The following is a 25,644-nucleotide window of genomic DNA, read 5'->3' as shown; positions in this document are numbered from 1 at the left end:
TTGACAAAGATGAACAAGATTCTGTACTGTTGTTTCAGAGTTAGTCCCTTATTTACTGGTATTTTTACAAAAACCTTCCTAGAAGAATTAATGAGTTTATTGTTTTAAAGAGTCTGTTCAGCTCTTTTGTACTAGCTTTAAGAGACAGATTTGTAAAATTATAATCTGTAGGTTAAGAACTAATACAAATAACCTTTAAATTTTTAGCCAACAGCTGAATATTCAAAATATCCTAGCAAATATCATTTCTTGTAAATAAGAGACAAGACAGGACTTTTATTTCAACCCAATTAATGTTTATTTCCTTTTTTTTTTTTTTTTTTTTTTTGAGATGGAGTCTTGCTCTGTCGCCCAGGCTGGAGTGCAGTGGCCGGATCTCAGCTCACTGCAAGCTCCACCTCCGGGGTTTACGCCATTCTCCTGCCTCAGCCTCCAGAGTAGCTGGGACTACAGGCGCCCGCCACCTCGCCCGGCTAGTTTTTTGTATTTTTTTTAGTAGAGATGGGGTTTCACCATGTTAGCCAGGATGGTCTCGACCTCCTGACCTTGTGATCCGCCCGTCTCGGCCTCCCAAAGTGCTGGGATTACAGGCTTGAGCCACCGTGCCCGGCCTGTTTATTTCCTTTTTAAAGTACATCTCTTGTAATCACAGTTGAGACTTGTATTGTTCTCCAGTCTAACAATGCTTTTCAATGGAGTGTTTGGACCATTTATTTTTATTATCAGTGTGGTCAGGTTTAAATCGATCATTTTGCCTTTTGTTCTCTATTAGTTTTGTTTGTTCTTTCTCTGCTGTTTTTTCTTTTTTTCTTTTTTTCCTGGCTTAGATTGGGTATTTTAAAAATTCCGTTTATCTCCACTACTGGTTTTTCAGCTTTACTTCTATGTAAAAGAAAAAACTGTTGCTCTAGGCATTACCATGTATATCTCTAGCTTCAAACAACATGACACCACTTCACTTAAGAGCCTTACAACAGCATACTTTCAATCCTGTGACTATCTTTTGCACTACTGTTTTCATCTACTGACTTCTATATACATTCTATAATACAGTTTTATTCTTTGTGTAGATCTGCTTTCTATCTGGTATCTTTTACTATCACTTGAAGAACTTCCTTTATTTCTGATAGCAAAGGTCTGCTGGCAATGCATTTTGTTGATCTGAAAAATTTTAATTTTGCTTTATTTATTCTTATTTTTGTAGAGATGGGGTTTTGCTATGTTGCCTAGGCTGGTCTCAAACTCCTGGCCTCAAGCCACCCTCCTGACCCGATCTCCCAAAGTTGCTTTCATTTTTGAAAGACGTATTTTCTAGATAAAGAATTACAGGTTGATAGTTATTTTCCCCCAGCCTTTTAATGAAGTCATTCAAGTGTCTTGGCTTGTGTTGTTCTAGCCTAGAAACCTGTGAATTCTGTGTTCTTTCACCTACATTGTATCTTCACTTTTCTCCTTATCACTGGATTTCAGGAACTTGACTATGATATGTCTTGGTATGACTTCTTTTTTTTTCCTGGAGTTTATTAAACATCTTGGATATGTGGGTTTATACTTCTCATTAAATTTGAATGAGACCTTATAATTGATCCCCAGCCCCATGATTGTATTTCACTTCTTTTTCCTTAAATCTGTGAAAGACAGACACTGTTGTCACTCTCCCTCTACATTTTCATGTTATACCCCAGTTTCTGTCTCTCTGTGCGTCCTCTCAGTAGCTATTGTTGTGGTTAGGGAAAAAAGTATGTACCACAGGAAGAAAAGAAATTTGTAAAAGTCCCCAACATGCCAGATGTCTTTCAGTGGGTTTATGAATAAACAAATTATGATGCATCCACACCACGGGCTACTCTTGGCAATAAAGAGGACCACACTACTGATACAAAACAATGTGATGACCCTCAGAATTATGCTGAGTGGAAGAAGTCAATCTCAGAAGAACACATATTGCATTACCAAATTTATATAAATTTGTGAAATAACAGTTACAGTACAGAACAGATTGGTGTTTGCCAGGGACTGGGGCAGAAATAAGGTGTGAATATAAAGGGGTAGCACGAAGGAGCCTTGTGGCTACAGGTTCTGTACTTTGACTGGGATGGCAGTTACCTGAATCTGCACATGTGCTAAAACTGCATAGAGATATAAACATCTGCACACTAACATATTAAAACAAACTTCATAAGTAAGCCCTTCCTGCCTTTTTACAAAAGAAAGATCTAAAAAATCATTTTACCTGTATTGCAGTTGGATAGGCCTTCTTTTGTCAAATCAATTATAAAATCAAGTTTCTTCTGTACAGCCTAAAAAAATTATAAATAATAATAAAGCTTTGCCTCAATAGCTGAAAATGTTTTTTAAAACTTAAACGTTTGGTAATTTTAAATGGTAATTTTCAATTACCATTCAGAAAAATTTGGTAATTTTAAATGGTAATTTCAAATTACCATTCAGAAACTAGAGATGAGTATCTCAAAGTTTCCTGTGGTTTAACTCTACTATTAAAAAGTTCTTATAAAATACTATATGGTTTCTGAGAATAAGACTAAGGAGAACGTACATGAATTTGGTAAATGAGTATCGTTATGAATTATGCTTATCATTAGCTGTCTGCTTTTCAATGTGTAAGCTGGACTAAAACTAAATCATCCAAGATGTAGCAAACACTGAAGTTCCTAGAACTAACATGTTTAAATGAACAATACTCAGAGTTAGCATTTCTTACTTACCGTAACTTCAGCATTAGGAGAACTGCTAGAATTTCCTGATGTAGTTTTTCTGGTATCTGAAAGAAATGAGACATTTGACAAATTGATTACATAGTATTTATGGGCTTTGTGAAATATGAATGCTAAAACAAAATAATGGGGATGCTAATTAGCTGTTAATTATATAGTGATAAAAAGTAACTCAATTGACTTTACCGATTCCAAAGACTGAATGAATTTTTTTTTAAATGTAATTTTGGGTCAAACCATTTTTTCTTTCTGTAACTTTGCAACTATATTAGTAACTCTTTTTTTTGAAAATCCTTCTACCTAGAAATTTGCATGAGAAAATACACTTGGAAATGCACGTACTTTTAATTCACAGTATCTTTAGACTACAACTGCCTGACATGGCTGAGAAGCGCCCTTCCTGGAACCAGTAGGAAGCCTAAGATAAATGATTAACATCCTTTGTAATTCTGATTCACAATCTTAACACCCCAAACTGTGGGGACAAGTAAGTAGCTATAAGTGGAGGCAAAGCTTTAAAATTACAATGCAAATACTATAACATAGTAGAAAATGAAATGAAAATGGGGAATTTTGGATAATAAATTATGAGCCAAAGAAGATGGCTGTTTTTGAGAGACAGAAATGTTATCATTGGAAATGTAAGGTTAATTTTTTTTTTTGAGATGGAGTCTTGCTTTGTTGCCCAGGCTGGAGAGCAGTAGCCTGATCTCAGCTCACTGCAGTCTCCGCCTCCCAGGTTCAAGCAATTCTCCTGCCTCAGCCTCCAGAGTAGCTGGGATTACAGGCATGCGCCTCCAGGCCCGGCTAATTTTGTATTTTTTAGTAGAGACAGGGTTTTTCCATGTTGGTCAGACTGGTCTCGAACTCCTGACCTCAGGTGATCCACCTACCTCGGTCTCCCAAAGTGCTGGGATTAGAGGCATGAGCCACCACACCCAGACTGACAAGAAAAACTTTAAATCTTAAGTTGACTATAAGATAACTTAATAAATAACAAATAAAAAGACAAAAAACAAACCATCACTACCATCAACAAAAGGCCAGGGCAAATGATTAAAAATAGGCAGTTTTACAACTTACAAAGTTATTAAACATATAAAAGAAACAAAAAGGCCATAAACTGATAGAAGGTTAAAATGAAATCTCAATTACATTAAGGAATCATTATTTAGGTAATATTAACCATGATATAAGTTAGAACATTTGAGAGTACATTTAAATTTTTCATTTTATTAAAAGATATTATTCAATTTTTCACTTTTAAGCAAACATTGATTTAAGGCCTTCTAACTTGATAGATCATATTCTAATCAGCTATAAGATACCTGTTGGATTTGATGTAATTGGAGTTGTCAAATTAGGACTTTCCACAGAAATCAACATAACATCATCATTGTTACTAAAATGATAAAAGAAATTAAAACAAAACTAAACATGCATTATCAGGCTTAAACATGCAATTAGTGGTTAGGAGTCCTCTAACTTAACATTTCATAATGTTTTAATTGAACAATCGTAGGGGGAAATAGAAATGATAAAACCAAATACCCAAAAAAACGCCATTTATTACCAATTCAGTTATATGACCAAAGGTTCATCAAAATCCAGTAATTAGATCCCTACTACATTTTATAGGTCCTTCACAATGACTCAAAATACATATAAATATACAACGGACATAAATGTATAAAACATACAAATTCATTTGAGCATATATACTTGCTTCTATAAAAATGAAACATCATTTAATAATGGAAATCTATTAAGACCAATAAAGACACCTGGACTCTTAAAGGTAGAAAACTATAGCAAAATTATTTTAAAAAGAACTGCTACTGTATCTCTCCAGTAGCAATACTGACCACAAATTTAATTGAGGCAATGATGATAAATGATGCTGATTATGGTTACAGAATATCTGAAGCCATTTTGACCCTGTTCTTTTATGAGTGACTTTTTTGTTTTTTTGAGATGGAGTTTTGCTCTTGTTCCCCAGGCTGAAGTGCAATGGTGCAATCTTGGGCTCACTGAAACCTCTGCCTCCTGGGTTCAAGTGACTCTCCTGCCTCAGCCTCTTGAGTAGCTGGGATTATAGGCATATGACACCACGCCCGGCTTTTATATTTTTAGTAGAGACAGGATTTCACCATGTTGGTCAGGCTGCTCTTGAACTCCTGACCTCAGGTGATCAGCCCACCTTGGCCTCCCAAAGTAGTGGGATTACAGGCGTGAGCCACTGTACCCAGTCCAATTATACCATTTCCTTGCAGACATCTTATATTTTTACTGTTTGTACTTAGGTGTATGATCCATTTTGAGTTAATTTTTGTTTATGGTATGAAGAGCTGAGGTTCACTTTTCCCTCTATTCCAGCAACATTTGTTGAAAAGAACATCTTTTCCTGTTAAACTACGTTGGTACCTTTGTCTTAAACCAGTGAACTGCATGTGTATTCTCTAGTGTGTCCATTGGTCAACATGCCTATCTCTATGCCAACAACACTTTTTTTTTTTTTTTTTTTGAGACGGAGTCTTGCTCTGTCGCCCAGGCTGAAGTGCAGTGGCGTGATCTTGGCTCACTGCAAGCTCCGCCTCCCAGGTTTACGCCACTTTCCTGCCTCAGCCTCCCGAGTAGCTGGGACTACAGGCACCCGCCATCTCGCCTGGCTAGTTTTTTGTATTTTTTAATAGAGACGGGGTTTCACCGTGTAGGCCAGGATGGTCTCGATCTCCTGATCTCGTGATCCACCCGTCTCGGCCTCCCAAAGTGCTGGGATTACAGGCTTGAGCCACCGCGCCCGGCGCCAACAACACTGTCTTAATACTACAGCTTTATAGTTAAGTCTTGAACAAAGATAGTGTAGTCTTGTAACTTTGTTCTTTCCCAACATTGTTTTCATCTTCTAGGTCTCTGCATTTTCAATGTATATAAAATTTTTTATTTTATTTTATTTTAAGAGACAAACTCTTGCTCTGTGTCCAAGGCTGGAGTGCAGTGGTGCAAATGTATCTTGCTGAAGCCTAGACCTCCTGGGCTCAAAGGATCCTCTCACCTCGGCCTTCTAAGTAGCTGGGAAGACAGCATGTGTCATGAGGCCTGGCTAACTTTAAACAAAAAAAAAAAAATTTAATGTTTTTTTATGTTGGCCAGGCTGGTCTTGAACTCCTGACCTCAAGTGATCCTCCTGCCCTGGCCTTCCGAGGTTCTGGGATTATAGGTGTAAGCCATCATACCTGGCCTTAAGTTTTTAACTAGTTTGTTACTTTCTACAGAAATGGCTGAGGCATTGATAGATATACAATTTGGGGTGAAGTAACATCTTAATGAATTCATGAAAGTTGCATATATATCTCACCACTTATTCAGGTCTCTTTTAATTTCTTCAGTAATACTTTGTAGTTTTAGGTTAGGTAGTTTTGGTTTATTCCCAAATATATTATGATCTCTGAAGTTATTGTAAATGGTATCCATTTTAAATTTCAAATTCCAATTGTTTCTTGCTTGTGTGTGTATATATATAATTTCCAAACTATATATTGTACATATATAGGATGTAGTGTTTCCATATAGTGTGTGTATACACTAGTCAGAAACAAAAATATTTTCTATTTGCCTACATATTTATAATATCTGTCAGTCTATATTACTTTGTACAGATCCAAATTTCTATTTAATACTATTTTCCTTTTGCCTGAAAAATCTCCTCCAAAATTTCTTGTAGTGTACGTCTGTTGATGTATTCTTCTCACCTTTTTTTAGCTTAAAAGTCTGTTTTCCCCTACACTTTGGAAACATATTTTCACTGCATATAGAATTCTGAATGGACCTTTTTTTTTTTTTTTTTAACCTTTCAATACTTTAGAAGTATCTATGATCTCAATTTTAGAGATGTCTTCTAGTTTGCACAGCTTACAGCATGAAGTCTGCTGCCATTCTACTTTTTGTTCCTTTTTTTTTTTTTTTTTTTTTTTTTTTTTGAGATGGTGTTTCGCTCTTGTTGCCCAGGCTGGAGTGCAGTGGCACGATCTCGGCTCACCGCAACCTCTGCCTCCTGGATTCAAACTGATTCTCCTGCCTCAGCCTCCCGAATAGCTGGGATTACAGGCATGCGCCACAATGCCAGGCTAATTTTGTATTTTTAGTAGAGACGTGGTTTCTCCATGTTGGTCAGACTTTCTGTTCCTTTGTATGTGATGTGTCTTTTGTGTGGCTACTTTTTAAAATTTTCCCTTCCTCATTGACTTTCAGCAATCTGATGATGTGGTTTTATATGCTTTTATGTTTCTTCTGCTTGAATTTAACTTTTTTTTCATTTATGGATTGAGAGTTTGCATCAACTATGGAAAATTTTCACACATTGTATCTTCAAACATTTGCTCAGCCCCTGCGTTAGTGATACTCTAATAATATGTGTATTAGACTCCTTGATACTATTCCATAGGTCTCTGATGCTCTGTTCATTGTTTTTTCGGTCTTTTTCCTCTCCATGCTTTAGACTGAACATTTTCTATACCTATTTCACTGATATATTGGCAATAGCTCTTCTATGTCATCTGCTAAGTCCAAATTATTTCTAGGTAGATCACTTCATTCTTCTCCTTGTTAATGGGCCATTTTTTTTTGCTATGTTGCATACCTGGGAATTTCTCATTAGATGTCAGATACTGTAAAATTTATGCTGTTGGGTAATGGATGTTGTTCCATTCCTTCATAAGAGTGTTAGATTTTGTTCTGGCATGCAATTAAATTACTTAGGATTACCCTGATTCCTTTGAAGCTTGCTTTTGGCTTTTCTGTGTATAGATTCTTTGCAGTCTCTGGGACTAATTGAGCCCCACTAAAGCAGTCCCCATCTGTGGACTCTACCTGTTACTTCTGATTACAAAGTTTCTTCATTTTAGCCAAGGGGAAAGCAAAATGTTCCCAATCCTCCTAGTCAGAGGGAAAACAAGATGTATGACTTCTAGCAATCAATCACTTGGCCTTCTTTCCAATAGTACTTTCCCCAGTCTCTAGTAGTTTCATCCTTTGCATGCAGATCTCTACTCAGCCAATATTTCGAGGACCCTTTGCAGATCTTCATAGCTCTATCTGAATTTTTTTCTCTTCACTGTTCCACCTCATAACTTCTAGCCAACTCAGACTCTCCAATCTCTGACCTAAACTCAGCAAGACCACAAGGCTCTGTTTGGAATCCCTCCTCCATCCCTGCTCTTGACCTGGAAAATACCTCCAGGCAGTAAGCTGGGACAATGGTCGAGTTCATTTCCTTCGTTTTCCCAATCATGATCCTGAACTCCTGGTTGAACAATATCTGAAAACAATTTTTTTTTAGCCCGATTTGCCTTGTTTACAGCAAAATGTCAGTTCCTGTAGCTGTTGACTGCATGGGGAGAGGCAAAATCATGTTCATTTTCAGTTCATGCTCAACAGTTTTCCATGCAGATTTAAAAAAACACAAATTCAACAACTTTTTAAATATCACATTTCTCAATGGGACTCTAACATTTGCCATTATTTCTACCTAAGAAACACAAATATTTAAATCTAAATTTTATTAAGAATACTTGATTGGGGCCAGGCACGGTGGCTCAGCCTGTAATCCCAGCACTTTGGGAGGTGGGAGGATCACCTGAGGTCAGGAGGTCGAGACCAGCCTGACCAACATGGAGAAAACCTCGTCTCTACTAAAAAATACAGAATTAGTCGGGCGTGGTGGCACAGGCCTTTAATCCCAGCTACTTGGGAGGCTGAGGCAGGAGAATCACTTAAACCTGGGAGGCAGAGGTTGTGGGGAGCCGAGATCATGACATTGCACTCTAGCCTGGGCAACCAGAGCAAAACTCTGTCTCAAAAAATAAAAAAAGAAAAGAAAATTTGATTTTTGGCTGGGTGCCACGGCTCATGCCTGTAATCCCAGCATTTCGTGGGGTTGAGATGGGTGGATCACCTAAGGTCAGGAGTTCGAGACCAGCCTGGACAACATGGCAAAACCCCATCTCTGCTAAAAATACAAAAAATTACCAGGTGTGGTGGGAGCTCTACTCAGGAGGCTGAGGCAGGAGAATTGCTTGAACCCATGAGGCACAGGTTGCAGTGAGCCAAGATTACACCACTCTACTCCAGTCTGGGTGACAGAGAATCTATCTGTAAGAAATCTATCTGTAAGAAAATGTTAAGTAATTCTTCTCAGATGTTCATTATATGACGGTCAAAATACTTTATCAATCTCAAAATCCTTCACTTAATTTTTCTTTGGTTGAAGCTACAGTACTTCCAATTAATGCTATTTGAGTGTAAGAAACTGAGCAGAAAGTCTTTAAAAAGGAAGGAATTTTTGGCAGTCTCACTATATTTACGAGGTAAATAATAATATTTGGGACCCACCAAGGTGAAGGAGCCCTGGCAAGAGTCCAAACTTTCAGATGGGATCCATGGTAGACTATGTCTTAGAGACCAGAATGAACTAGAGGTAGAAGGAGCCTTACCAAGATTACTACAAGGCTTGTGATACCGTTCCCCGAGTAGATTAGGTGATCAGACCCCTACTCTATTTGGCAAGCAGAGGATTAGCCTTGTCTTATGGCAAGACATCACTTAGAGCCTCAACAATTTTTCAGAAACTATCAAGCATGCCAAAACAAACAAAAAAACTGGAAACTGACAGAAAAACAAAAGAAACAGACGCACAGGTGATCCAAATACTGGAGTTAAAACAAGCGCATTAAAACAACTACGATTAATAATTTTAAAAATATAGAAGATGGAGAAAACAGTTAAAACAGATGGAGCATTCATCAGAAAAGCATACAGTCTATGAAAAAAAGACTACACTGAAATTAAGTACAGTTGGTTCATATAAAGACACCATCAGGGAAACAACATGACTTTGGGTCAGGAAAGGTATTTATAATAAATGTATCTGTCAAAAAAACTTGAAAAGACAAAGCAAAAATCTTCATAAAAGAAGATATCCAAATGGCTAACAGGCAAATTCGCTTAATTTTCATTATTAGAAGGAAATACAAATTAAAACCACAATGTGATGCTATACACCAGTATGGCTAAAAAGAAAGATACCACCAAGAGTTGACAAGGATATGCAGCAACCAAAATCTCACGTACTTATAGTGGGAGTATAACTTAGTACAACTTCTTTGGTAAACTGGTTGGAGGTATCAGACCTCAAGATACACATACCTTATGACCTAGCAATTCCACTTCTAGGCATATGTCCAACAGAAGTGTATATATGTACATTCACCAAAAGACATGTAAAAGAATGTTCACAGCAACACCATTTATACTTTCCCCAATCTGAAAACAATCCAAATGGCCATGAACTAAACAGATTAACTGTGGCACATTCATATGATAGATATTACACAATTGTGGCATATTCATATGATAGATATTATATAGCAATGAATAAACTGCTGAATAGCAACAGCATGGATGGATCTCACAACACATAATGTGGGATGAAAGAAGACATAAAAGAGTTCACTGAGTATGATTCCATTTCTATAAAGGCAAAAACAAAGCAAAAACAATTTATGGTGTTAGAAGACTGATGACTAGGAGAACAGGCATGAGGCAGGCTGGATGCCACTGGTGTTTCTTAATCTGGGTCATTTGTCACTTTGTGAAAATTCATCAGCCTAACACACTGTTCATGCAGCTTTTAGTAGATATTACATGTCCACTAACTTTATTTTTAAAATTATGTCTCTATATAAAGCTGTTAATGCTTATCCTGAGAAATCCATTTGTAAAACGGCAACCTTATGGTCTAACTGGAATTCCACTAGATTTTGATGTAATGATAGGAAACTTTCATGAAACTATTCAACTAACTGCGACCAATGAAAGCTCTTTTTTGTTTTTGGGCAGGAGTCTCGTTCTGTCGCCCAGGCTGGAGTGCAGTGGCGTGATCTCAGGTGACTCCAACCTCCACCTCCCGGGTTCAAGCAATTCTCCTGCCTCAGCCTCCCGAGTAGCTGGGACTACAGGCGCACACCACCACGCCCAGCTAGTTTTTTGTGTTTTTAGTAGAGATGGGGTTTCACCGTGTTGCCCAGGCTGGTGTCAAACTCCTGAGCTCAGGAGCCTCGGCCTGAGGCTGGGATTACAGGTGTGAGCCACTGCGCTCGGCCCAGCTCTTATTTAATGAACCATATCTGGGAGGAAAACTGAGGAAACTGGTAATTTTTATGGAAGCCTGAGTGTGACTAACATATGTTATCTACTTGTAGTTTACCTTGGAGAAACATTTCTATGTCTAAAATTAGTAATTCATTTCTCCAGGCATTGTTATTATGTAGTAGGTAAGAGCATAGGTTCTGAAGACAGAATGTTTAGATCCAAATCCAGGCTCTGCCATTTACTACTTGAGTGTTTTGGGGCAAGAAACTCTGATTTCCTCATCTGTAAAAGAGGGATACATTTATTATTAGGATTAGATAAATTTTAATAAAGAATGAGTAGGATGGACAGGCATGGTGGCTCACACCTATAATTCCAGCACTTTGGGAGGCTGAGGCAGGCGAATCACCTGAGGTGACGAGTTCCAGAGCAGCCTGGCCAACATGGTGAAACCCTATCTCTACCGTAAACACAAAATTAGCCGGTCGTGGCAACACATGCCTGTAATCCCAGCTACTCAGGAGGGTGAGGCCGAAGAATTGCCTAAACCCAGGAGGTGAAGGTTGCAGTGAGCTGAGATCGTGCCATTGCACTCCAGCCTGGGCAAAAAGAGCGAAACTCCGTCTCCCAAATAACAACAGCAGCAACAAAAGAATGAGTATGGAGGAACACATGCAAAATAGTAGTAACTTTCTTAAGATACTGTGGCTCGTAACTCCTTCCTGTCCCCCTTTCTATCTCTGTAAACATTTTTTTATCACATGAAATTCAATGTGAGATTTTTTTAGGCCATATTAATATTTTATTCAATCAGTATTGGTGAAATGGTCTGCTCTTGGGTGCCTTAGACCCTGCTGCTTACTCTTTGGAAGTAATTGCATATAAAGGCATTTTCTTCCAACTTAAGCAAGTTTCATTTTTGTCATGTGTTTTGGGCCATCAACTTTCTCTTCTATGAGCTTCTGCAGCTCAGTTGTTATTGCCTTTCCCATTTCCTCTTGATTCTAAAAACAAAAATGCTTAAACTTCTAAATCCAGCCATACTACAGACACAGACAACAGTGGCACTAATTCCTTCAATACCTGCGGCATGAGAAAAAACAACGATAAAATCCGGTTTTCTCTAGAGCCAGGATAATAACGGGGAACAATATATTTCTTTTTTCCTTTGTAAGGGTTCCTTTATTTCTTAAATGTTTTTAAAAATTTAAAAATAGATAATGTATACAAAACTACATGAATGACAGGTAGAACAGCTACGATGGAGCCCCACACTTAAGCAATCTGAAAAATTGGGGGAAAAAATATCTATTTGAAGACATTAGAAAGCTGTGGAGAAAGCCATAACCTGAGAGACCAATAACTAGAGAGACCAAGACCCAAGAGACGTGAGCTAGACACTTGGCCAGTGTTCTTCTCTCAAGGCATTTGTCAACTCAGGCACACAGGATGCTATGAAACCAAGCAAAAAGTGACTGAAATCACAGAGGGCTGGTATTAAGGAGCCAAGAACTAGAATATAAGACCAGCAATAGGAGGGGAGCCACAGACCATATCCCAGGCAAGAGGGCTGTAACACAAGAATGGGGGAAAATAAGAAATCACCAAGTCTTATAACATCTGCAGATCAGCCTCAGTTCTGCTCAATTTCTGAATAGATTGAAATGTTGTACTGTATCTCTATTGCCACATAATAATGTACTCCAAAACATAATGGCCTAAAAATCCAAACATTCATTATTGCAATTCCTGTGGGTAAATAAGTAGGAAGTCGTGGACTCAGGGGTTCTGGCTCACGTTTTCTCATGAGGTTGCAGCCAGGATGCTGGCAGGTGCTGTAGTCACTTGCTCCAGAGCAAGTGATCTAAGAGAGAACAAGGAAGCTAATGTATTTTATGATCTACTAAAATAATGTCACTTGTGCCATATTCTATGCATTAGAAGTGAGTCACTAAGTATAGTCCAAGATGGAATTAGGCTCCATATTTTCAAGGAGGGGTACTGAAAATTTGTGGACATATCTAAAATCCATCACAGGTGCTGTGTCTCTCTGCTGCTTTCCAGAGTACAGGGTGAGTCTAGTCTAGTGGAAGACATCATTCAGAACCTTTACAATTTCCAATATACAATATCCAGTAATCAAACACAAAATTAGCAACTGTCCTAACAGACAGGACAAAGATGTAAAAAAGCAAACACAAATAGAGTTCAAAGTGACCCAGATAGGAGAGTTGTCAGAAATAGATCTGAAAATCTTAGTGACTAAAATGTTCAACACATGGATGGCAAGGTAAAGAATTTCACCAGAGAATGTGAATCTGGAAAAAATAACCAAGAACTGAAAAATATACAAATTGAAATTAAGAATTCAATACATGAGTTTAACAGCTACTTGGATCAAGTAAAATAAAGGATTAGGACTAATAAGCTGGAACACAATACAGTTAGTTGAAGATACCCATACAAAAGTATCTAGAGCAAAACAGATGCAGTATATAGAAAAGCACATAATTAGAAACCAGTAAGATAGAAGACATGGAATGCTCCAGAAGCAATATCTGAAGCAGTATCAATAACTTTCCCAAGACAATGAAAGGTATCAAGCCATAGATTCAAGAAGGGCCAAGTATACTCCCCACCACCTAACATCTTATATTAATAGTATATTGATGAAAACCAAAGTAGAATATCTTAAAAGCAGCTGGAGACATATCTTCGAAAAAGCAAAAATTAAAACAAATGTTAAAACATTTCAACAGAAATAGAAGTCAGAAAGCAATGTGATGAAAATAACAGTACTCAAAGAAAATAGCTGCCAACCTATAATTCTATACCCAAGTTAACATACCCTTCAAAAATAAAGACAACATGAAGTCATTTCCGGATAAAAACTGACGGCATTTTTTTCTAAGCAGAACTAAAAGCAAAAGAAATAATAAATAGAGATCTTCATGTGGAAAAAAAAATGAGCCCAGATGGAAAGATGAAACTACAGGAAGAAATGGGCAAGAGAAAACATAAATATGTGGGTAACTCTAAATAAACAATGATGGTACAGAGTAGTCATCCTCTGGGACTTAATGTAAAATTGAAGTGCACAAAAACACTTAAGATGGGGAAAACAGTAAACAAAGCTGAAGTATTCTAAGATCAAGCATTGTCTATAAAAGAGCAGAAGTAGTACTCCAATGAGTAAAGAATATATATCATTAGGATAACTTCTAAAGGAATAATGAAAACGGTAAAATTAACAAGGTAATGGGGATGGAAGAAAAAATTAATTCAAAAGATGGCTAAAACAGAGAGACAGCTACATATGAGGAAAAGGACCATAAAACTGGGCAAACAGAAAACAGATAGTAAGACTGTAATTATAAATCCACACACATCAGTCAGATTACACTAAGCATACATCACTTTGCTGATTAAATACAATGCTAGTGTCCATGCAGCCATATTCAGGTAAGTAAATTTTAAATTATCAGCACTTCAGAAATCCATATGCCTCTATCCTGTATCATAAACTTCCTCACCATAAATGGCATATGTGGTACTAATCTCCTTGTTTTACTCTCTAGATTTACTATGCAGCTTAGAATCCCTGAATCATACACTTCGTTTTATGGCTATTTTTGAACTTCATTTAAATGGAATCATACACGTCTTTTGTGTCTGCTTTCCAATCATACTTTGTGGGAATAATCCATACTGTTGCATGTGACTGCAGTTCCTTCATTTTCATTCATGTGCAACATTCCACTGTATAGATTACTGTAATTTCCTTTTCAACTGTAGATGGACATTTTCCTTTCAGTTTTTGGCCATTATAAAAAATGCTGCTAATGAACATTCCTGTACATATATTCTACGGCATATCAACATGCAATAGACATACCTCTAACTAGGGAATATCAACAGATGGGACTGCCAGGTCAAAGGCTATTCATATCTTTGATACTTCCAGATAATGCCAATTTTCTTTTGGACTACTATACCAATTTACTCACCCAACAACAAAATATTAAACACAACTTCCTTTATTTCAAAACCTCACCAATACCCAGTAGTCAGATTTTTAAATGTATTTTTTCCTTACCTGATATGAAATGTTATCTCATTGTGGTTTTAATTTGCATTTCCCTGATTACTAATGAAGATGAACACCTTTTCATATGTTTATTGGCCATTTCAAACTCCTCTTTTGTGAAGTGGATGCACAAGTCTTTTGCCCATTTTTCTTTTGTATTATTTGGTTTTTACTCATTGACTTGTTGAAGTTCTTTATATATATTCTGCGTACTAGTCCTCTACAGGTTATATGTGCTGCGAGTATCTTCTCCAACTCGGATGGCCTGTCTTCTCACTATCTTTATAGTGCCTTTTGAGAAAAGAAGTTTCTAATTTTAATGTGGTAAAATTAATCCATTTTTCTTTTATGGCAAGGGCATTTATGTCTTAAGAAATCTTTCCCTACCCAAGTTCATGAAGACATTATATATTCTAAAAGCTCTATAATTATAATATTCTAATATTCTATTCTAATATAATTCTAATATTCTAAAGCTTTATAATACATATTCTAAAAGCTTTATAATTTCCTTTAGATATTTTTAGTTCCTTAATCCACGAGTTTGTTTTTATAGCTTTACATAGGGGTCCAATTTCATATTTCCCCGAACATAAACAGCAAACAAGATGGTACCATTTACTAAAAGTCAATCATTTCCCAAATGATTGACTGCCACACAGTCTCCACCACATATCACACGTACATACATACATGGATTTCTGGACTCTCTACTGTTACACTGATCTACTTGTACCTGATATGTTTTGGGGCTTCTATAATGGTATTACAGCTTTTCCTAATTGTTTCTATCTTATATTCTCAACAGGAATACAAAAGATTTCTTAGATATTAGAATTCAGCAATCTTCTTTTACTCTTACTAATGTTAATAATTTGTAGGCTTCACTGGATTTCATACATACACACCCCAATCACCCAAAAATAGTAGTAATATTGTTCCTTCTTCACTATACTTTGTATTTTTCTTTTCCCCCCGATTTTTTGGCATTCTTACTTTAGCTAAGACATTCAGTATGTTATATAAAATGGTGACAGCAGGCATCTTTTTTTTTTTTTTTTTTTTTTTTTTTTTTTTTTTTGAGGCGGAGTCTCGCTCTGTCGCCCGGACTGGAGTGCAGTGGCCAGATCTCAGCTCACTGCAAGCTCCGCCTCCCGGGTTTATGCCATTCTCCTGCCTCAGCCTCCCGAGTAGCTGGGACTACAGGCGCCCGCCACCTCGCCCGGCTAGTTTTGTATTTTAGTAGAGACGGGGTTTCACCGTGTTAGCCAGGATGGTCTCGATCTCCTGACCTCGTGATCCGCCCGTCTCGGCCTCCCAAAGTGCTGGGATTACAGGCTTGAACCACCGCGCCCGGCCTGCATCTTTCTTTTGTATCTCCAAGGAACACTTCCAATGTTTCACCATCAGATTTGTCTTAGGGTTTTTGTAGATAATTTTTGTCAGATTAAAGAAGTTACCTCTTATTCTGAGTTTGCCAAGAATTTATTTTAATCATAAATGGGTATTTTATCAAGTCCTGCATCTATAGTGAGTTGTGAGTTGATAATGGTTTTTCTCCAGGCAAATCACATTATTTATTTTATTTTTTGAGACAGAATCTTACTCTGTCGCCCAGGCTGGAGTGCAATGGCGTGATCTCAGCTCACTGCAACCTCTGCTTCCTGGTTTCAAGCGATTCTCCTGCATCAGCCTCCCGAGTAGCTGGGACTGCAGGTTTGTGCCACCATGCCTGATTAATTTTTTTTTTTTTTTTTTGAGATGGAGTTTTGCTCTTGTTGCTCAGGCTGGAGTGCAATGGTGTGATCTTGGATTACTGCAACCTCTGCCTCCTGGGTTCAAGCAATTCTCCTGTGTCAGCCTCCCTAGTAGCTGGGATTACAGGCATGCACCACCATGCCCAGCCAATTTTGTATTTTTTTTTTCTTTTGAGATGGAGTCTAGCTCTGTCGCCTAGGCCGGAGCGCAGTGGCATGATCCCGGCTCACTGCAAGCTCCGCCTCCCAAGTTCACGCCATTCTTCTGCCTCAGCCTCCCGAGTAGCTGGGACTATAGGTGTCCACCACCACGCCTGGCTAACTTTTTGTATTTTTAGTAGAGACGGGGTTTCACCATGTTAGCCAGGATGGTCTCGATCTCCTGATAATTTTTTTTTTTTTTTTTTGAGATGGAGTTTTGCTCTTGTTGCTCAGGCTGGAGTGCAATGGTGTGATCTTGGATTACTGCAACCTCTGCCTCCTGGGTTCAAGCAATTCTCCTGTGTCAGCCTCCCTAGTAGCTGGGATTACAGGCATGCACCACCATGCCCAGCCAATTTTGTATTTTTTTTTTCTTTTTGAGATGGAGTCTAGCTCTGTCGCCTAGGCCGGAGCGCAGTGGCATGATCCCGGCTCACTGCAAGCTCCGCCTCCCAAGTTCACGCCATTCTTCTGCCTCAGCCTCCCGAGTAGCTGGGACTATAGGTGTCCACCACCACGCCTGGCTAACTTTTGTATTTTAGTAGAGACGGGGTTTCACCATGTTAGCCAGGATGGTCTCGATCTCCTGACCTTGTGATCCACCCACCTCGGCCTCCCAAAGTGCTGGGATTACAGGCGTGAGCCACCGCACCCGGCCTAATTTTGTATTTTTAGTAGGGACAGGGTTTCTCCATGTTGGTCAGGCTAGTCTCGAACTCCCGACCTCAGGTGGTCTGCCTGCCTCGGCCTCCCAAAGAGCTGGGATTACAGGCATGAGCCACCGTGCCTGGCCAATTTTAAATTTTACTTTCTTTTTTTTTTTTTAGTAGAGATGGAGTTTCACCATGTTGGTCAGGCTGGTCTCAAACTCCTGACCTCGAGTGAGCCACCTGCTTCAGCCTCCCAAAGTGCTGGGATTACAGGCATGAGCCACCATGCCCAGCCACATTAATTGATGTTTAATTGTTAAACCAAGGTTCCTGTACTCTTGAGTCAAACTCAACTTTTGTAGACTATTGAACTTGGTTTACTAGTTATCTTGTTTAGGACACCTGCATCTATTCTGTGGTTTAAAGCAGGCTGTAATTTTCCGTTTCTGTAAAATTTTAAAATTGATTTTATAATAGTATTAGGGTTATGCTAGTCTCATAAAATGAGCTGAAGAACATTCCCTTTTCTTCTATTCTTTGGAAGAATTTGCTTACAGCTGGTGTTATTTCTTGCTTAAATATTTTATAAAACTCACCATTAAAGCCATCAGAATCAAGTTACACATTTGTTACACCTATCCGCACATTCACCATGGGCTGAGAGTGCTGCCTCAGTTTTATAAATCCCAGGGTTCTTCCTTCAGAATAGAACATGAGATAGATTTGTTCATATAACAGACACAAACCACTGCTAAATTGGATATATTTTTCTATAAAGTGCTATTTTAATGGTGCCTTTTTCACTTCCATCACTACCACTTTTTATTTTTTGTTACTTCATGAGTTTCAGCACATGCATCAATAAGGGGTCACACTACAAAGTGTCACTGAAATGTGGCTCTTGCCTTCATCAACTAAATGCCTCCTTCACAGCAGCTTCCTGGCTTAAAATAAAATGTGGGCCCAATATTACAGAATATTAGGGCATCTCCTGAAGGGTCACAACTGCATGTTAAATCCCCCAACACAAACATAAATGGTTTAGACCTGTAATGCCTCTCCTTTGTTTTAGAGCCTCCTTGTGTACGCACAGTTATTTGTGGGAAAGGGTGTTCTTCGAACAATGGCCATCATTCAATCTACTTATCTTTGATTTTATGTTTTCCTCTTTTTAAAAACTCAAGTATAGGGCCAGGTGCAGTGGGTCACGCCTGTAATCCCAGCACTCGGGGAGGCAGAGGCAGAGGCAGGCAGATTGCCTGAGCCCAGGAGTTCCAGACCAGCCTGGGCAACATGGTGAAGCCCTGTCCCTACAAAAAATACAAAAAATTAGCCCAGTATGGTGATTGCACACCTGTAGTCCCAGTTACCTGGGAGGCTGAGGTGGAAGATCACTTGAGCCCAGGAGGTTGAGGCTGCAGTGAGCTGTGATTGTACCACTATACTCCAGCCTGGGCAACAAAGTGAGACCCTGTCTCAAAAACACCCATAAAACCCTAAAACCAAAAAAAACCCACAACTGAGGTATAATATGTAAAAGTAAAACTATAGGACATTTTAAGAGTCAATGTTAAGAATAATCAATATTATAAAGATCCAAAACTGATGAAGAAAAAATTCATTATTATAGATTTAGATAAATTTATGCATGTTTGCAGAAACACCTACCTTTCAGAAACAGACTTATTTTGATCTGGTGACAAATTAATTATTTTACTTCCTTTTTCTGAAGGGTTAGAAGGCTCATATTTCACAGAAGACCTTTCAACTGGACTATTAACTGACTCCAGATTCTTATCCAAAATCATAGCCTCTGAATTTGCAACCTATTAAATACGTGAGAAAAAAGCAGTTGAGGGGAATTTTACCAATCGTATCCTTCCAAACAAAATAAGGATTTTCAAAGTATTCTTGCATACATATGGCAAAACATAAGTTAAATCACATGTATTTCGATGGCTGATGACCATGATTGTGATTTGCCTGCCAAAATGAATTTTAAAACTCCGAAGAAATAAAATGATGGTATACATCAACTTCCTAGCTTGGATGGAAAGAAGGAAAAACAAATGTTCAGGTACTCAGACAACACTGTATTCCTATTAGACTAAGTTTTAGGAACTAATAACTTAAGAAAATTTTACTTTTGTTATACTTCTAATAAGACTAAAAATAACTCAGACTGCCAACTTGCTCTTCCAATTGCTGAGTTTATTTAAAACTTGAAGCTGAAACATTCAGTGTTCTCAGCTTTGGTTGAGAAGTTGCAGCATTTTATATATATGTAAATATATATGTACATTAATTCAAAAGGATCAAGGGACAGCATGAACAAAAATGTACTGGGTGCCACGGAAGCCGGGCACCTGTTCATTGCCCCAAACCTGTAGCAGTGGTGGCTAACCCCCCAATTCTATACTTGGAGGATCAGGGGGCACAGTTCACCACAGCAGCACTATCAGTTGGGTGCTCATCTGACATCTGGGGCAATGGCAGGCCCAATCTGTTGCAGTGGTAGTGACCATAGGCCAACTTTTCCTGAATTTCCCACCCAACAGCACTGGGGATTGAGGGGGCACCTGCAGGGGCTAAATGGGAGACCCTGTGGAGCCAGAAGAATGAAGCTAAGCAGTATGGTACTGTAAGAGCTCTGAAAAGTAAACTGTCATTGAAACCACAGCTTAAAAGAAAAGGCCAGGATCTACACGCTAAACCTAAACAGGGGAACTTCCTGCTGAAAGAGAGTCCTATGCTTAGTGTTTTCAAAGAGCCCTCCATGTGACTGCATACTGAGACATTTGATCCTTCCCAAGGTACTAGCAAAAGGGTGTCCAGCCAAAATCTTGACTTTCTCTGCATACTCTTCTGAAAGTGAGCCTCCTAGAGTCTTCTGCAATCTGGACAGGTTGAGAATTGCCTAAATCATTAAGTCCTGATTTCTTTTTGGTAAACAGTTTGTTCTTCGGTTTTCTTTTTCTCGCATTGTAAAAAGAAGCAAGAGGAAATCAGGCCAAACCTTCAATACTTTGCTCAGAAACCTCACATGCCCCATAATCCCAGCTACTCAGGAGCCTAAGGCATGAGAATTGATTGAATCCAGGAGGTGTATGTTGCAGTGAGCTGAGATTGTGCCACTGCACTCTAGCCTGGGCAACAGAGCCAGACTTTGACTCCAAAAAATAAAAATAAAAGAAGAAATAAAAAAAACATAAGTCAAACAAAATCCAAATTCATTGTTTACAAGTTCTGCTTTCCATGTAACTATAGGATACGATGCAACTAAACTTCCTGCCACTATATAACACAAATCCCCTTTCCTCGTGTTTCCAATAACATGTTCCTCACTTCCTTTCAAGTCCTCACCAACAATGCTTTTAATGTCTGTATTTCTACCAAAAGTTTGTTTATGATCTAGGTATTAAGTCCATGGTAGGTTTTCTCCACTGTGCCCCTCATTTCCTTTTAACCCCCACGGGCAGTTTCTACTAAGAGTCTGTTCAAGGCAATCTAGCCTTTTTATAAAGCATGCTCCTCAAAACTCTTCTAGTCTCTAAGCATTACCCTACTCCAAAGCCACTTTCACATTTTTAGGTATTGGTTACAGCAGCACCCCATACTTCCTGATACCAAATTCTCTGTAAGTTTCCTGAAGTTACCTTAACAAATTACCACAAACTTCAAAGCTTATTTTATCACAGTTTTAGAAGCCAAAAGTTTGAAATCAGTTTTACTAAGCTAAAATCAAGGTGCTGGCCTTCCTGCTGGAGGATGCCTGTTTCTGGACTTGAGGCCCTCCTCCATCTTCAGTGTACTTCATTCTCCATCCACTGCTTCCATTGTCTCATCTCTTTTTTCTGCCTTTGACCTTGCCACATGTTTTGTAAGAACCCTTTTGATTAAAATGAGCCCACACGGATAATCCAGGATTAACTACCCATCATCTCAAGATACTTAATAATACCTACAAAGACTCTTTTCACCATGTAAGATAATATATTCACAAGTTCTGGGAATTAGGTCATGGACATCTTGCAGGGACCGGACCATTTTTTCCATCTACCACAGCTGTAGAAGGTCGAAAAAACACTATCAACTATCTTGGCACAATGAACTCAAACATGACATTTATAGAACATTACAGCCAACATTCTGTACACAGAACATTCATCAAGTGAAATAATATGCTGGCCTATAAAATAAGTTCAGCTTTCAAAATTTAAGGTTTACATAGTATGTTCTCTGACTAAATGAAATCAGGTATTAGAAAAATAAAATACCTAGAAGTCACAAATATTTTAAAATTAAACACACATTTCCAAATAATTCACAGGTCAAAGAATACAAGGAACATTATAAATCATTTTGAACTAATGGAAAACAAAGATATGATGTTTGAAAGATTATAATCTTTGCATTAAGAAGTACATAATCTAACCACTAAGAAGATGCTTAGAAAAAGTGATGCTTAGAAGGAAATTTAGCTTTAAATGCTTAATGTTAGAAAAGGTCTCTTAAAACCTGGAAAAGAACAAATTATAACTAAAGTCAGTAAAAGAAAGACGGTAATAAAAAAACAGGAATCAAAATAAAACAAATGATAGAATTAACGAAACTTGGTGATCAAGAAGGAAAAATAATAAATATAAAAATACAGATTAACCCACATCAGAAACAAAGTACAGTGTATCACTGTAGAACCCCAAACATTAAAAGGACAAGTGAATTTTTTTTTTTTTTTTTAGATGCAGTCTCACACTGTCACTGGGCTGGAGTGCAATGGCATGATCTCAGCTCACTGCAACCTCCGACTCCCGGGTTCAAGCGATTCTCCTGCCTCAGCCTTCCAAGTAGCTGGGATTACAGGCACCCGCCACCATGCCTGGCTAATTTTTTGTATTTTTAGTCAAGACAGGGTTTCACTATGTTGGCAAGGCTGGTCTTGAACTTCTGACCTTGTGATCCGCCTGCCTCAGCCTCCCAAAGTGCTTGGATTACAGGTGTGATCCACTGCGCCCAGCCTAGGATAAGTGAATTTTACTGATAATTTTGTGACAATGAATTCAATAATTTAGATAACATGGACAAATTCCTTACAAAGATAACTTAGAAAACTGATAAAAGATGGGAAAAAAAAATCTGAATGGCCCTATACCTATGAAAGAATTGTATTTTCAAGTAAAAACCTTCTTACGAAGAAAGCTGTGGGCCAGGCGCAGTGGCTCACGCCTGTAATCCCAGGACTTTGGGAGGCTGAGGTGGGCAGATCAACTGAGGTCTGGAGTTCGAGACCAGTCTGACCAACATGGAGAAACCCTGTCTCTACTAAAAGTACAAAATTAGCCAGGTGTGGTGGCGCATGTCTGTAATCCCAACTACTCGGGAGGCTGAGGTAGGAGAATAGCTTGAACCCCGGAGATGGAGGATGCGGTGAGCTGAGATTGTGCCACTGCACTCCAGCCTGGGCAACAAGAGCGAAACTCTGTCTCAAAAAAAATAAATAAAAAAAGAAAGCTCCTTGCTCAGTTTTCAGAATCTAAATGCTGAGTATACAAATATTCACTATAAAATTATTTCAGATTGCTGGCAAGATGGCTGAATAGGAACAGCTCCGGTCTGCAGCTCCCAGTAAGACTGATGCAGAAGGCGGGTGATTTCTGCATTTCCAACTGAGGTACCTGGTTCATCTCACTGGGACTGGTTGGACAGTGGGTGTAGCCACGGACGGTGAGCCAAAGCAGGGTGGGGCTCTCACCAGGGAAGCACAAGGGGTCAGGGAATTCTCTTCCCTACCCAAGGGAAGCCATGATGGACTATGCTGTGAGGAACGGTACACTCCAGCCCAGATACTGCATTTTTCCCATGGTCTTCACAACCCACAGACCAGGAGAATCCCTCTGGTGCCTATGCCACCAGGGCCCTGGGTTTCAAGCACAAAGCTGGGTGGCCGTTAGGGCAGACACTGAGCTAGCTGCAGGAGTTTTTCTTTTCCACACCCTAGTTGTGCCTGGATTGCCAGCGAGACGGTACCGTTCGCTCATCTGCAAAGGTGGCTGAAGCCAGGGAGCCAAGTGTTCTGGCTTGACAGGTCCCACCCCCTACAGAGCCCAGCAAGCTAAGATTCACTGGCTTGAAATTCTCGCTGCCAGCACAGCAGTCTGAGGTTGACCTGGAATGTTCAAGTTTGGTGAGGGAGGGGCGTCTGCCATTGCTGAGCCTTGAGTAGTTGGTTTCCCCCTCATAATGTAAACAAAGCCACTGGAAAGTCTGAACTGGGCCGAGTCCACTGAAGCTCAGCAAGGCCACTGTGGCCAGACTGCTTCTCTAGATTCCCTCTCTCTGGGCAGGGCATCTCTGAAAAAAAGGCAGCAGCCCCAGTCAGGGGCTTATAGATAAAACCCCCATCTCCCTGGGACAGAGCACCCGGGGGAAGGGGTAGCTGAGGGCTTTAGCAGACTTAAACGTCCCTGCTGAACAGGACTTTGAAGACAGCAGCAGATCAGTGGATCTCCCAGCACAGTGTTTAAGCTCTGCTAAGTGTCAGACTGCCTCCTCAAGTGGGTCCCTGGCCCCTGTGTATCCTGACTGGGAGACACCTCCCAGTAGGGGCCGACAGACGCCTCATACAGGAGAGCTCTGGCTGGCATCTGCCCCTCTGCATCCTGTGGATGAAGCTTCCAGAGGAAGGAACAGGCAATAATCTTTGCTGTTCTGCAGCCTCCGCTGGTGATGCCCAGGCAAACACGGTCTGGAGTGGACCTCAAGCAGACCTGCAGTAGAGGGGCCTGTTAGAAAGAAAACTAACAAACAGAAAGGAATAGCATCAACATCAACAAAAAAGGACGTCCACTCAGAGACCCCATCCGAAGGTCACCAATATCAAAGACCAAAGGTAGATAAATCCACGAAGATGGGCAGAAACCAGCCCAAAAAGGCTGAAAATTCCAAAAACGAGAACACTTCTTCTCCTCCAAAGATCACAACTACTTGCCAGCAATGGAACAAAACTGGATGGAGAATGAGGGTGACAAATTGACAGAAGTAGGCTTGAGAAGGTGGGTAATAATAAACTCCCATGAACTAAAGGAGCATTTTTTTTTTTTTGAGATGGAGTTTTGCTCTTGTCTCCCAGGCTAGAGTGCAGTAGAGTGGTCTCGGCTCACTGCAACCTCTGCCTCCCGGGTTCAAGTGATTCTCCTGCATCAGCCTCCTGTGTAGCTGGGACTATAGGTGTGCACCACCACGCCCAGCTAATTTTTTAATTTTTAGAGATGGGGTTTCACCATGTTGGCCAGGGTGGTCTTGAACTTTTGACCTCATGCCCACCTCGGCCTCTCAAAGTGCTGGAATTACAGGTGTGAGCCAGTGTACCCAGCCTAAAGGAGGATCTTCTAATCCAATGCAAGGAAGCTAAGAACCTTGAAAAAAGGTTAGACGAATTACTAACTAGAATAACCAGTTTAGAGAAGAATACAAATGACCTGATGGAGCTGAAAAACATGGTACAAGAACTTCATGAAGCACACAGAAGTATTAACAGCTGAATCGATCAAGCAGAAGAAAGGATATCAGAGAGTGAAGAACAACTTAATGAAATAAAGTAAGAAGACAAGATTACAGAAAAAAGAATTTTTGAAAAAGAACGAACAAAGCCTCCAAGAAATATGGGACTACGTGAAAAGACCGCATCTACGTTTGATTGTTGTACCCGAAAGTGACAGGGAGAAGGGAACCAAATTAGAAAACACTCTTCAGGACATCATCCAGGAGAACTTCCCCAACCTAGCAAGACAGGCCAACATTCAAATTCAGGAAATACAGAGAACACCACAAAGATACTCCTCAAGAAGAGCAACCCCAAGACACATAATTGTCAGATTCACCAAGGTTGAAATGAAAGGAAAAATGTTAAGGGCAGCCGGAGAGAAAGGTCAGGTTACCCACAAAGGGAAGCCCATCAGACTAACAGTGGATCTCCCTGCAGAAACTCTACAAGCCAGAAGAGAGTGGGGGCCAATATTCGACATTTTTAAAGAAAAGAATTTTCAACCCAGAATTTCATATCCAGC

General features: G+C 39.4%; 1 protein-coding gene across 1 annotated transcript in view; it reads right to left on the bottom strand.

Moving 5' to 3' along the window:
* ATF7IP2 (activating transcription factor 7 interacting protein 2) overlaps nucleotides 1–25,644 on the bottom strand; it is a 58,142-nt gene that overhangs the window by 5,198 nt on the left and 27,300 nt on the right. The window contains exons 6-9 of the mRNA XM_017890719.1: nucleotides 19,247–19,404; nucleotides 4,064–4,137; nucleotides 2,727–2,782; nucleotides 2,234–2,300 (exon numbers count right to left, since the gene is read on the bottom strand). Of these exons, the coding sequence (XP_017746208.1) occupies nucleotides 2,234–2,300; nucleotides 2,727–2,782; nucleotides 4,064–4,137; nucleotides 19,247–19,404 (355 nt within the window). The remainder of the gene's footprint in view (nucleotides 1–2,233; nucleotides 2,301–2,726; nucleotides 2,783–4,063; nucleotides 4,138–19,246; nucleotides 19,405–25,644) is intronic.

This window comes from Rhinopithecus bieti, unplaced genomic scaffold, assembly GCF_001698545.2.
Source record: "Rhinopithecus bieti isolate Rb0 unplaced genomic scaffold, ASM169854v2 scaffold_19459, whole genome shotgun sequence".
NCBI classification, from domain to species: Eukaryota; Metazoa; Chordata; class Mammalia; order Primates; family Cercopithecidae; genus Rhinopithecus; species Rhinopithecus bieti.
The sequence above is the reverse complement of the archived record's forward strand: the minus strand, read 5'-3'. Positions and strand labels throughout refer to the sequence as shown.